Genomic DNA, 14,346 nt, shown 5'->3' on the forward strand with positions numbered 1-14,346 from the left:
ATAAGTTATTAAGTTGGTTAGGGGCCTTTTCGAATTTATTTACATTCATAGAGTTTTTCTCTAGCATGAATTCTCCCAGGTTGAGCAAGATTTCAGCATTTGCTAAAGGTCTTTCCACAGTCATTGCATGTGGGTCGTTACAGCTGTTGACTACAAGGACCGCATAAGGCTTAATTTATTAATATGGGTGTGCTTACCGAGAGTCTAGATTTAATGTTTAATCTCATTGTATCAGTCTGGATCCAGTCAGGAAGCAAACCACACAGTTGTTTGGATAGGGAAAGTTTAACGTAAAGACTTATTAGACTATGATGGGAGCAACTATGAAGACGTACAGAGAACTCTACGGGGTACGTAGGACTGAGGAGAGTACTCAAGGAAGGACAGACTTGGAAGGGAGGCTCCTCCCTCCCCCGGGGTTAGGTCAGACCTGGTCAAAGAAGGTGTGGTTGCAGACCACTGGATACTGGGGAGGGCCTCAGAGTTGGCCAGGCCAGGGGTAGTCCATGTCCCCAGGCAGCAGGAAACAAATCTCCTGGGCACAGACAATCCGAGGCTGGTAAAAATGCACAAGGAGGCAGGGCATAAGGACCCCGCTTGTCAGGTTGGTGTGCAGGCTGGCCATATCCAGAGAGCCACAGGAAACCACCCTCAGGCACAGGCAAACAGGCCAGCAGGCAGGTGCTCAAGAGTGCATCAGGGTGGTACTGCTGGCATGAGACCTGGAACATGCCAGTGTCCATGCTGGGAAGACTATAGTGACATGGTCATTGGGCTAGGACTGTGAAGTCATAAAGCAATTGTGCACACTAGGCACATGGTTGGGGCAGAGCACGACTAGATGTCCCCCATGCACACGCACCGCTGGTGGGCCATGAAGCAAGAGCAAGAGTAAGCCAAACAGCACACTGGAGCAAGGAAGAGAAGCCTTGTTTCTCCTGCAGTGTCCTTCCAGCACCCTCTATTGACAGCTCAGCATCATGCGCACTGTAAGGAGAAATGCCTCAAGAGCCCGGCCCATCACTGCAGAACTGAGATGACTGATAACTGCCACGCTCATACCATTGAAAGTGGCTCCACAGTTTACGTGGTTGGTTGACAGGAATGTGGACTCAATGTTGGCCTCTATCTAATGAGACAGATGCCAGAATTTCCCTGGCATGATGTGGATGCAGGTATCCAAAGGCTCAGGGAGGTAGGAATGTAGGGGTGGATTGATCACATCTGGCCTCCTCACTCACCTCCCAATGCCATGCTCTGGGCCCAAAAGCTACTTCCTTTATGAAGGCACTGAGCAAGGGAGCACCTGCAAACCTGAAAAGCTCTGTGGTGCGCGGTGGCTCATGCAACAAGACGTGATGGTGAGAGATGCCACCACCACAGATGTGCTCCCTGGTTTCAGTGGGAATAATGGAATTCTGGGGCAGCAGAGGCCAGGTAGAAGCATTTAATTACCAGACAACCATTTACAGTAAAGGGCAGCAGGGCGGTAGTAGTATTAAAGGATTTTTGGCTACTGGTAATTGACTACACTGTCCCTAAGAATGAAATAGATAGGCAGCCTACTAAAATGTTGCTTGAGATATGTAACAGGAAAAACTCCAGACCTGGTAGCCGAAAAACTGACTCGAGTCATCACCATGGAGAGTCATACCTGTCACCCAGTTTCCAGTACGAAGATGATTCCCAGATCCAAAGCCTCTTGATTGAAGGGGAGGCCAGATTCCTCTGAGGAAGGACCCTGAAGCAGTGCCACATATACATGCTTACGAGTATTCTTTAACCCTTCCCCAAAGAAACCTCTTGCCAGTTACTAGAAGGATTGTGTACTAGGGAAAAGAAAACACCCACATCTCACGGGGATTACTAAACATGGGTTCTGAATTGACACTAATTACTATGGCCTACCAGTAAAAGTCACAGCTAACGGTGGTCAGTTGATCAAAGGAGTCTTGAGCAAAGTTTGAATTACAGAGGGTGAATAGGGCCATTAAACCAACCTGTGGTTATTTTCTGAGTACCTGAATATATCATTGAAATAAACATACATGAAAAATGGCAGACTCTCCCCGTTGGCACTAAGACCCATTGAGTAAGAGCTATTATCCTAGAAAGATTCAAGTGAAAGCCCCTGGAATTTCCTCCTTACCAGGATAGTAAACCTGGTTAGTAAAAAGTTATCGCAATTATCCCCAGGGGCCAGGCACGGTGGCTCACACCTGTAATCCCAGCACTTTGGGAGGCCGAGGTGGGCGGATCACCTGAGGTCAGGAGTTCAAGACCAGCCTGGCCAAAGTGGTGAAACTCCGTCTCTACTAAAAACACAAAAGTTAGCCTTGAACTCGGCCGCGCTCGCAGGCCGTACTGAACTGTAACCACCCGGACTCCTACCCTAACCCAGAGCTGTGCGCGACCGCCCCGCGACGGCCAGTGCCCAAGGGCAAGGGCGAGGGCGAGGGCAGGTCGAGGAGTCGGGGGCTGCTCCAGGCCCCTACACGTGCTCTTTCCTGGACACTCGGGCCGCAGCGCGAGGATGGTCTTGGCGGAGGTTCTTCTTAACAGGTTCACCTGGTCCCAGGACACTCGTCGCAGACATGTCTTTTCCCCTTATTTTCACCCCGGGACTTTGACAAGCAAACAAAACGTTTCTTTACGACGGGGTTGTAAGGACAGCAAACGACGGGGTTGTAAGGACAGAAAACAAAAGTATTGTGCCCCGTGTGAGGATCGAACTCACGACCTTCAGATTATGAGACTGACGCGCTACCTACTGCGCTAACGAGGCACCTAGCAAGCGTTTCCGGACGGAGATTTATGAGGCTATACAGCTGGTCTGATGCGCATGCTCAGTTTTACTTTTACTGCTGCTGTAAATCCCGTCCAGAATACTCGGAATTCTAGTTCCGCTGCGTCCTCCCGCTGTCCCGTTTGTCAATTAACAAACACTGTGGCTGGCTTATCAGTGCCTCACTGGGTAGCGGCGACACGGAGAAGGGGGATTTTTCCTCCTACTGTTGTGAACAGTTATTTTTGTGTAGTGCGTACAAACCGTTTGCACACTCGTGAACGCATGAAACACTTATTAGGCACCTACTGTGTTCCCGGCCCTGTTCTGGGTGCTGCGTTCACAGGAACAAACCCAGGCTCAAGGAGTTGGGCTAAGATGTATAATGACTGGAAAACACACACACACACACACACACACACACACACACACACACACACACACACACACCCGCTGTTACGGCCCCCACCGCAGACCCCAGATCCCGCCAGTCCCGGGCCTCCTCCCTGCGCCCCAGGTTTCCACGGCTGCCTGCAGCTCCTCGGCTGAGGCTGCGCTTCGTAGGGGCTGCCGGGCTCCGGGACGCAGTCCTGCAGTCTTTTTCTTGTTTATACCCAGGACAGACCACGATTCCTGTGGCCGGTGCCCTGTTGCACACTTGAGCTAGTTCTGATTTCTTCTTCCTTTTTTTCTTTTTGCTGTTCAAACAGGACTTCAGGGAATAACCGTGGAAGCGGTGAATTAATATGTTAACTGGGAAGCCCGCTCTCCCTTCCCTTTCACTCCCCTCGCCTTCCTCCCAGCCCTTTATATAAGCTCACTTACCTACATTATTGCTAAAGGAAACTTCGTGCCCGTATCATAAATGGAAAACAGGTAAGGGTTTTTCCCTAACACATGTTCAGATAAATACATAACTATTATAATAAAAAAAAGACTCTTCCACGTACTGTCTAAAATCAGCCAGACAGTGTCACATTGAGGATTTGTACGTTTCACCGTATGTAAATTTCACCTTATAAAAAGGAAATTGAGACGGAACTCTGGGCAAGGCCGGGAGTGGGGACCCCTGGGGGGAGTGTGTGGATGCCCGCGGGTCTGGGTGCCTCCCAGGGAAAGGACGAGTGATGGGACAGGCTGACGGAAGGACAGGGAGTGGGGAGAGGTTCGTGTGGACCTAGATGGGTGTGCGGATATTCACGGCACAACTCTGTCAACTTTTCCATTTGTCTGAAGTTTTTCCTTAGAAAATATTGGGGGTGGAATTTTGTTAATCACCTAGAATTTGAGAGATACGGCGGGGTGTTAATGGGGCAAAAGGCAGTATGAGTACAAGCAGGTAGGGACATACCATCTTGACAGCAGGCACCACAATTGCTGAGGGTAGGCGAAAGGGAATCTCGGAGTGGATGGGGGTGGGGCCTGCTCGACCTCCCAGTGGGAGAAGAACTGGGAGCTGCCTGGCTGGTGGCCAAGGGGTGAGGAAGTAGGAGTTGGAGGTGGGGCAGGCTGCCGGGACCCCAGACCCGGAGACTGACACCCATTCCTCGGGAAGCTCCTGGATCCCACAGTCTAGGGTGGGAATCCCAGGACCTCTGCCAGCCTCGGGAAGCGCGCATCCACACGCACCGGCGGGAATCCGACCCACGGGGCTTGCTCCCTGGTAAGGTTGCTGGGGCATCCCCTGCGGACTGCGGACTGCGGACTGGGAGTGTCACCTAGATCCAGCTGTTTCTTCCAGATCTGCAGGCCCGAGGAGGTGCTGATTAACATGCAGATTAAATCCCAACGGTCCTGTCTACCACAATTACAAACAGCCCCACTTTCGGGTGTAGCAGTCCCAGGACTGGCAAGCTACCCAACATATTAACTCACCACTTCCACAGTTATTCCCTGAAGTCGTATTTGAACAGGAAAAAAAAAAAGAAAAAAGGAAAAGGAAACAACCCAAGTGTACAACAGGGAACTAACTGGTCACAGGCATAATGGTCTGTCCAGGCTGTAAACAAGAAAAAGGGATGCTGTATGTTGTGATATGAAATGAGCGAAAAACACAACTTCAGAAGTAACAACAGTATGAGACTATTTCTGTAGAAAGGTGTAGATGTTTATATTTGCTAGTATTTGCACACAAAAAGCTAAGATCGCCAGACGCAGTGGCTCACGTCTGTAATCCCAGCATTTTGGGAGGCATAGGCGGGAGGACCACCTGAGGTCGAGAGTTCGAGACCAGCCTGACCAACATGGAAGAAACCCCATCTCTACTAATACAAAATTAGCCGGGTGTAGTGGCGCATACCTGTAATCGCAGCTACTCAGGAGACTGAAGCAGGAGAATTGCTTGAACCCGGGAGGGAGAGGTTGCCGTGAACAGAGATCGCACCACTGCATTCCAGCCTGGGCAACAAGAGCGAAACACCGTCTCAAAAAAAAAAAAAAAAAAAAAAAGCTAAGATCGATGATTAATACGCTGAAGGGTGGAAACTGTATGGTTGGAGGTAGGGGTGAGAGGAAGACTCTTTTTAAAAAAATAAACTTTATTTTCTAAACAGTTTTAGCGTCACAGAAAAATTGCAAAGATAATAAGAGTCTCCATAAAGCCTGCACCCAGGTTCCCATATTATTAGCATTGGTAGTTAGTATGGGTTGTTTGTTACAAATAGTGAACCGGTGTTGATGCTTTAACTAAAGTCCGTCTTGACTCGGATTTCCTTAGTTTTCACCAGATGTCCGTTTTTCTGCTCCAGGACCTCATCCATGACACAACATTACATTTAATGGTCCTGTCTCCTTAGGCTGTTCTTGGCTATGACAATTTCTCAGATTCTTCCTGGGTTTTGATGACTTTGACTGTTCTGAGGAGTACTAGTCGGGTATTTTGTAGAATGTGCCTCAATTTTAACATTTGGCTGACAGTTTTTCTGGGATGAAGACTTTTCACTGTATACCTTTGAACAGTTTTTTAAAAAACATACTTGAACTATGTTAATCTATAAACTATTTAAATGTTGACGTACATTAATTTAAAAGGCGAACTGTAGGAATTAGAAGAAAAGGGAGGAGAGGAGGAGAGGAAGGGGGAGGAGGGAGAGGAAAAAGAGAAGTTGGGGAGGAGAAGGAGAAAGAGAGAGAGGAAGGGGGCAGGGGAGGAGGAGGAGCAGGCTACCTGGAGGCGCTGGGCTGATCCTGCCTTGGGCCCACTCTCCCGGCGACCTCCCGGCGACCTCCCGGCTCCCAGAACTGGCTGAGCCCGGCGGCCGCCAGGGGACGCTGTGCCCAGGGGTCGCCGCCGCTGCCCCGCAGGTTTCGGCTTTTTCCAAATTTGCCTAGGGACACACCGCGCCACTACCCGGTGCAGGGTACCAGGCCCGATCCCCACGCCAAGGTGGCCCCATCACCCAGACCTGCCCAGGGAAGGGAGGTAGAACAGGAGTTGGGGGCGGGGGCGGGGGCGAGGGCGAGGGCGGGGGCGGGGGCGGTGCAGATATTTCGCTCCGTAAAGTGTCTCCAGCTTTTAAAGATGTATGTCCCCAATTTTCCAAGACCTTCTGAGCCTTCGAGTGGACTGAAACTCGCACGGCTTCCCAGCCGCGGCGATGAGGTCCCCCTCCTGCAGAATCCCGGCAGGAGCGGAGACTCGGGAGGGGACCGCTGGCTGCGGGCGCCCTGCTGGAGTCCGGAACGAGGGAGGTTGGGGTCGCCTCCCCACGGGGTCGCAGGTGAGGGAGTGGGGCCGCGCACGGAGGCTCCTGCAGGCAGTGACCCCCAGGTCTGGCCCGTAGAGAGTGACTGATGCCGAGGACCCGCTGGGGACCTGAGGGCCTCAGCCTGCGCCTGCGCCGGGGCTCCCCGACCAAGACCTTCCGGCCCCCAGGCCTTTGTACGGCAGCTCAAGGCCTGATGTGTCCTGCCCTCAGGCCCCTCTGTAGAGACGGGAATCTCTTCCTTGCCCTACGTCAGCCGGGTCGGATGTCACCTACCCCCCCGCCCCCCGAAAACCTGATCACCATTGCCTTCATCTGCCTCCTTCTCCCACCCTCCTCCCCAGGCTGAACGGGCTCCTTCCTCCCAGCTAACCGCCTTTCCCGCGGTGGCTCAATTACTTCCACTCTTAGAGCAACCCAAAGGGCTCAGTGCTTCAATTGCCCCTCACTTACGGAGTGAAACTCAAACTCAAGGTCAGGCGACCTAACCAAGTTCAAATGATCACCGCCCCCCTTCTCAGCAGTTTCCAAATCCTTTTCCTCACGTGCATTCCCTAAAATAATGTTGAAGAACTTCTGGGCATCTCCTCTCATAATGTTAAGTTGATATCAAAACAATTTCATTATAAACAATTGCAAAAGACGTAATTACCAGTGTATGTAAATGATTATTTTTTTAATATAAAATTGAGTATATGACATTTAAAAATATATCCAATGGGCCGGGTGCATTGGCTCACACCTGTCTGTAATCCCAATGCTTTGGGAGGCCGAGGCGGGCGGATCACCTGAGGTCAGAAGTTTGAGACCAGCCTGGCCAACATGGTGAAACCCCGTCTCTACTAAAAATACAAAAAATTAGCCGGGCGTGGTGGTGGGCACCTGTAATACCAGCTACTCAGGAGGCTGAGACAGGAGAATGGCTTGAACCCGGGAGGCAGAGGTTGCAGTGAGCCGAGATTGTGCCACTGCACTCCAGCCTGGATGACAGTGTGAGAGTCTGACTCAAAAAAAAAAAAAAGTACCCAATGACATCTATATATCCTATGGATTCCATACAAACCAAAATCTATTTTGAATATATACAAATATGTCTTCCAACATTTGGAAAGTTTACATTTAATTGCCTCCTTGAACTCATTTCCATTCTACTTCCCCCCACAGAATACTATCCCCCTACAGTACATATTTTATGTTTGAATGCGTTCATTGATCACCTAGCATGCCTCTGAGCAACAAAAAATAGAGTTTATTAGAAGCCCATTTTACAGAGTGGAAAGTGTATCTCTGTGTGTGTGTGTGTACGTGTGTGTGTTCTGGGAGGCGGGCTCCAGGCTGACCGAGCAGGGTAACTTAATGGAAACCTGTTGAGAGTGATTCCTCCTCCCTTGTGCCAAATGGACCCAGGCAGGGAGACCCCCAGGACACCCAGGCAACCATCCAGGCCTGGGCGATGAAAACACATCCTGGCAGGTGGTTACAGAGAGCTAAAGGAGGGAGCCACACGGAGGCACATTCCACAGACACAGGACTTGGGTCTGGCTGTCAAGAGAAGCCAAGTTACTCCAAACTGGGTTGAGCAATGCCCAGAAACATTCCAGTGCCACCGCCGAGGAGGAAAGCAGGAAAGAGGGGCCTGTTTGGATGAATGCAATAAATTCTGGTTTTGCTTATTTTCAATTGCACGAATAATTTGTACTAATTATAAAATATATGCATACAGCCATGCTGTATTAGTCAGCTATCACTGTGCTAGTGCTGCTTAACAAACCGCCCAAAACATAATGGCTTAAACAGCAAGCATGTGTTTTCCTTTTTCTTTTCTTTTCTTTTTTTTTTTTTAGACAGAGTCTCACTCTGTCGCCCAGGTTGGAGTGCAGTGGTGCAATCTCAGCTCACTGCAACCTCCGCCTCCCAGGTTCAAGCGATTCTCCTGCCTCAGTCTCCTGAGTAGCTGGGATTACAGACGCACGCCACCATACTCAGCTAATTTTTGTATTTTTAGTAGAGATGGGGTTTCACCATGTTAGTCAGGCTGGTCTCGAACTCCTGACCTCGTGATCTGCCCGCCTCAGCCTCCCAAAGTGTTGGAATTACAGGTGTGAGCCACTGCGCCCGGCCCATTGGGTATATTTTTAAATGTCATATACTCAGTTTTATATATACTCGGCCTCCCAAAGTGCTGGGATTACAGACATGAGTCACCGCACCTGGCCTTTTATTTTTTAAACAGTCTTACTGACATATAATTCACAGACCATATAATTCACCCATTTTAAGTGTACAATTAAATGAGTTTGGTTATCCTATATGTTTTTTAAATTGTGGTAAATATATGTAACACATAATTTATCACTTTAACCTTTTTTTTTTTTTGAGATAGAGTCTTGCTCTCTCACCCAGGCTGGAGTGCAGTGGTGTGATCACAGCTCACTGCAACCTCCACCTCCCCAGCTTTAGCGATCCTCCCACCTCAGCCTCCCAAGTAGCTGGGACCACATGGGCGTGCCACCACACCCGGTTAATTTTTGTATTTTTTGCAGAGACAGATTTTTTGCCATGTTGCTTAGGCTGATCTTGAACTCCTAAGCTCAAGCCATTTGCCCACCTCAGTCTCCCAAAGTGCTGGGATTACAGGTGTGAGCTACCACACCCAGCCCATTTTAACCATTTTAAAAAATTTTTTATTTCAATATCTTTGGGGGATACAGGTGGTTTTTGGTTACATGGATAAGTTCCTTAGTGGTGATTTCTGAGATTTTGTTGCATCCATCAGCCGAAGGAGTGTACCCAAAGTGTAGTCTTTTATCCGTCACCATTTTAACCACTTTTAAAGTTTATAATTCAGTGACACTAAGTACATTCACAGCATTGTGAAACCATTGCTACTTTCTAGCTCCAAAACTTTTTCATCACCCCAGACAGAAACTCTGTGCTCATTAAGCAATAACTCCTCATTCCTCCTCCCTTAGTCCCTGGTAGCCTCTGATCTATTTTCCATCTCTATGTATGTATTCTAGATATTTTATATAAGTAGAAGCTTGCCATATTTGTCTTTTTGTGTCTGACTTATTTCACTCAGCTTCAGGTAAGCACGTCTTTTTCTTGCTCATGGATCTGTGTATTAGCTGGGTTCAGCTCCAGGCTGAGGCTGGGTTCAGTCTGCTCTTCAAGTCTTCGCATTCTCCTTGGACCAGCCATTCACTAAGGCATATTCTTCTGAGAGAGTCACAACAGCCCAAGGGACCAGGCCATGCCAAGGAGGCACATTTAAGGCCCCTGCTCTGGGTACATACATCAAAACTCCCTTGGCCCAAGCAAGTCACATGGCCAAGTTCAACATCAGTGGGGCAGGGAAAAATACTCAGCTTACTGTGGCAGAGGGTGCAGAGTCTCAGGCCAAAGGAAATGAAAAAGAATGAAGAATAATCCAGGCCAGGCGCAGTGGCTCACGTCTGTAATCCCAGCACTTCAGGAGGTTGAGGTGGGCAGATAGTTTGAGGTCAGGAATTTGAGATCAGCCTGGCCAGCGTGGTGAAACCCCACCTCTACTAAAAATACAAAAATTAGCCGGACATGGTGGCATGTGCCTGTAATCCTAGCTACTCAGGAGGCTGAGACAAGAGAATCGCTTGAACCCGGGACGTGGAGGTTGCAGTGAGCTGAGATAGCGCCAGTGTACTGCAGCCTGGGCAACAGAGCGAGACTCCATCTCAAAAAAAAAAAAAAAAAAAGAATAATCCAACGTGCCACGCATATAGATGTACACAAGTCAAGTCCCCTCAAGTCACTCCTAATCCTGTTCCCCCTCCAGAGGGAAGCCCTGTGAGTGGTCTTCCTATACACAAACATAAAAATAAACACTTGGGTTTTAGGTATCTACATAAGATCATATGGTACTTATTGTTCTGTGACATTTTCCACTTAACAGTAAGCTGGACCTCTTTCCTTGCCGATACATAGATATCTTCCCTGTTCTTAGTAACTGCAGTAGTGTCTCTGGGGAGAGGAGATCTGGACACAGATACACACAGAGAGAAGACGATAAGGAGACCCAGGAGGAAGATGGCCATCTACAAGCCAAGGAGACAGAACGCAGAAGAAACCAGTCCTGTCAACACCTTCGTCTTAGCCTCCAGCATCGCGCGGGAATAAATTTCTGTTGTTTAAGCCACCTGGGCTGTAGCATTTTTGTTATGTTAGCCCTGGCGGCCCTAGGTCTTCTAATTCTAGAACATCTCATTCTTCCCAATTAGTAACAAATACTAAGTGAACATCTTATGCATGTATGTGATAACAAATGTCTGAGGAGCTTGTGGACAGCCAAAAAATCTGCCTGTCCTAGATTCGGCAGGTTTGCTGTTTCACCCTAGGGAACCCAGAAGAATTTTCCATCTCCCTGAGGGTGAGGACCAGAAGTCCCGAGAATGGCCTGAGCCGAGCCAGGGCATTCACAGGCATCAGGAGCTGCGGCTTTTCTTTTCACTCCTGGCCTCTTCCTGCACTTCCATCCCACCCACCCACAGGTCACTGTCTCCATCTGCTTGGCAGAGGTCACAGCTGTACTGTGGGCTGCATCTGTCCTGGCCACAGCCACAGCCACAGCCTGGCTTTCTTGAAACAGTTCTCTGCAGGGGCTGCTCCAGCTGGAGGGACGTCAGGGTGAGTTGGCTCCAGAATCTATGCACACCGTGACTCCCCTCTCCTTTCCAGTTCTCTCTGCTTAAAATAAAAATAATAGCCAGGCGCGGTGGCTCACACCTGTAATCCCAGCATTTTGGGAGGCCAAGGCAGATGGATTGCCTGAACTCAAGCTTTCAAAACCAGCCTGGGCAACACGGTGAAACCCCGTCTCTACTAAAAATACAAAAAATTAGCTGGGTGTGGCAGCGTGCGCCTGTGGTCCCAGCTACTCAGGAGGCTGAGGCAGGAGAACTGCCTGAACTCGGGAGGCGGAGGTTGCAGTGAGCCGAGATCGCAACACTGCACTCCAGCCTGGGCGACAGAGCAAGACCCCATCTCCAAAAATAAAATAAAATAATAAAAATAATAAAGATAAAGAGGGAGTCGGGGGCTGGGTGAGGGGAAGGCTTATCAGAGCCAGGGGGAGGCTGGTGAGGAAGGGCCTGTGGTGGGTTGCAGTTCTCCCGTCGTGCTTTGGGAAGCAGCGAAGTTTTCCCGGGTCTGGCCTTTTCCCCGCAGGCGTTGGTGACATGGCAGGACTTGGTGGTAAGCCCAAGTGTCTCAGCTCCTCATTCTGGCTGTGACAAGCCAGCTGGGCAAGCCGAGGGAGGCCCAGGGAGCCTGGATGTAGAGAGCAGGGAGCAGCGTTTTCTCCAGATGTGCCCTGCAGGATGCAGCCAGCAGCTCTTTTGTCATCTGTGCAGGGGAGCGGAAGGTCATGGTCTTCCCAGCTCAATTTCCTACTCAACAAGTGGCCGGCGAGGTGTGAGTCAGCCTGTTGTTGCTGGACGGGTCTGAGAGCCATCGCTCTGCGTGGTGCTGACAGCACCCAGAACAAGAAGGAAGGCCTCACCCCTGCAGGCCCAGATGCTCCCAGAGAGGCTCCATTGTCCCCACACTGTGGCCAGAGGGAGCCGTCATAAATGCTAACGTGTCCTGCTAAACAGCCTCGGAAGCTCCCGCTGACCATGACATAGAAGCCAGGGTGCCCGCCTGAGCTTCTTGCAGGCTCACCTCCTAGCCCATCTCTTCCCACTCCTCCCCCACCCCATACTCCACGGACACCCCATTCCCTCCACCCCACCCATCCGGCTGATGACTGTCCCTCTGCTCTCCTCTGTGGCCACAGAGAGGCCTCCTGAGCTGGCTCCCTGCTGCTCACCCTCCCAGCCCCATACTCCCCAGACCTTAGCCTCATCACCGTGCGGTGCCATGATTTCTCAGTTACTGTCGTTCCCACTGGATCACAAGCACCAGGCACGCAGCAGGGGCTGTGCGGCACCCACTGTGCAGAGCGATGGTGGGCCCTGGAGCATTTGTGTGTTTGATGACTGCATGCAACATTTCCCACCCTGCACTGTAATGGCTCAGCTTTTCTTGAGGGCAGGGACTGTTGTTGATTCATTTCTGCATCCCCAGGTATTAGTCTGATCAAAGACTTATTTTCTAGTTCCAAAGGCATGCAGGCTCTGATTTCTGTAACTGAGTGAACCTATCCATGGACTGGCCGAGAGTGGGCTGTAAGGCCATTGCCCTCTCTCAGTATACTTGGTGGGGAGACAGCGAGGCCCCCCAGCCAGAGGAGAGGAAAGAGTTACAGGACTCACCTCACAGCGCCCTTCCACTCTGCTCCTACTGACAGATGAGATAAGTCGGAGTGGGTGTGTTCCCAGCAGCCCTGGGGCCCCAAGGAACTGTGGGCCTGCTCCTTCCAAGTTCAGGCCTAGAACAACACAGTGGTTCTGCCCACAGTTCCAACAGGTATAACAGCAACGGGGTAATAGTGTGTGTCCCCATCACCCCAGGCCAGAGCCATGAGGACACAGAGCCATGAGGCCCCCTCCTTTACAGGGCTACTGGGTCTCATGGTTCTTATCTGCAGGAGCCAGGCACACAGGGACTGGGCTGTCTGAACACCAAGCCTTTGAAATCATATCACGAAAATCTACCCCTGAGCCTATATCTCAAACATAGCGTTTGTGCCTGAAATTGCACAATTGGATTGTGGCAGTTGCATCATCTGGCTCATAGTTTAAGGCTTAGAGGTTTCACTACTTTAGATGACAGCTCGATGGTCCAAGGGAGAAAGTCTGATTACAAAGTGGCATTTACTGAGAGGTCCAGGCCCCCAAAAGGGATTGATCTGGGGGTCCCAGAACCGGGACTCCAGCAGCCCCCACATACATACACAGTAGGCACTCACTGAATGTGGAATGAATGCATGATATAAGTTTATAAGTGAATGCATGATGTAAGTCCGTCAACCTTTTAATATTCAAACATCTTCCCCCACTTTACACACACACACACACACACACATACACACAGAGAGAGAGAGAGAGAGAGAGAGAGCAGGTCTTTGCTTATTGAAGGGAAGCAGGGAATTGGTCACAGTGAGTTGATTCATCCTTACAATTTGTAAGTGACTAAAACCAAAGAGGGGTGTAAACCAGAATCTTCTAGAGCAAGCTTGTCCAATCCATGGCATGAGGACTGCATGCAGCCCAGGACAGCTTTGAATGCTGCCCAACATAAATTAATAAACTTTATTAAAACATAATGAGATTTATGCATGGACCCTTTTTTTTTTTTTAGCTCATCAGCTATTGTTAGTATCAGTGTATTTTATGTGTGTCCCAAGACAATTCTCCTTCTTCCAATGTGGCCCAGGGCAGCCAAAAGATTGGACACCCCTGTTATGGAACATTGCCTTTCTCTGCAAAAAGAGGCAGTCAGCAAGAGTTGGCAATGGGGTTGGCGAGAGGTCGTACAGTATGCATAAAAGGAATACAACCCATTTGGTCCACAGAAAGGGCTAAAGCTGGTATTCTGTTCTCGCTTGGGACAGAGGCTGCTGGAAGGTGACCAGATGTTTCACTCAACAGACATTGATGAAGTGCAGCTATGAGACAGCCACTGGGATTAAACTGGTGAACAAGACAGACATGGTTCCTCCCTCATTAAGAGACATTGAGTAGGTAAACAAATACATAAATGAGCTAATTCCACATTATGGTAAGTGCTGTGAAGGAGGTGATGAGAGTTAAGCTGAAGCCTAATGAATAAGTTCTTTGCTGCAGACAACAGAATCCACTCTAGCTAGCTACGCAGAAAGGGATTTGTTACAGAGTGTTAATTCATTACAGAATTTCCAGGAGGATCAGGGAACCATGC

General features: G+C 49.7%; 1 protein-coding gene, 1 long non-coding RNA gene and 1 other non-coding gene across 3 annotated transcripts in view; 1 reads left to right on the forward strand and 2 right to left on the reverse strand.

The window, feature by feature from the left end:
* Positions 1-10,663, forward strand: part of TBC1D31 (TBC1 domain family member 31) — a 97,059-nt gene extending 86,396 nt beyond the window's left edge. The window contains exon 20 of the mRNA XM_055287160.2: positions 10,472-10,663. Coding sequence (XP_055143135.1) covers positions 10,472-10,644 — 173 coding nt within the window. The 3' untranslated portion in view covers positions 10,645-10,663. The remainder of the gene's footprint in view (positions 1-10,471) is intronic.
* On the reverse strand, positions 2,713-2,785 carry TRNAM-CAU (transfer RNA methionine (anticodon CAU)). Its single transcript has one exon. It is a non-coding gene; the product is annotated as a tRNA-Met (tRNA).
* On the reverse strand, positions 5,303-6,623 carry LOC134737252 (uncharacterized). Its single transcript, XR_010121949.1, has 2 exons — positions 5,952-6,623; positions 5,303-5,733 (listed from the first exon to the last, which is right to left on the reverse strand). It is a non-coding gene; the product is annotated as an uncharacterized lncRNA (long non-coding RNA).
* Positions 10,664-14,346: the final 3,683 nt, after the last annotated feature.

Source organism: Symphalangus syndactylus, chromosome 7, assembly GCF_028878055.3.
Source record: "Symphalangus syndactylus isolate Jambi chromosome 7, NHGRI_mSymSyn1-v2.1_pri, whole genome shotgun sequence".
Lineage (NCBI taxonomy): Eukaryota > Metazoa > Chordata > Mammalia > Primates > Hylobatidae > Symphalangus > Symphalangus syndactylus.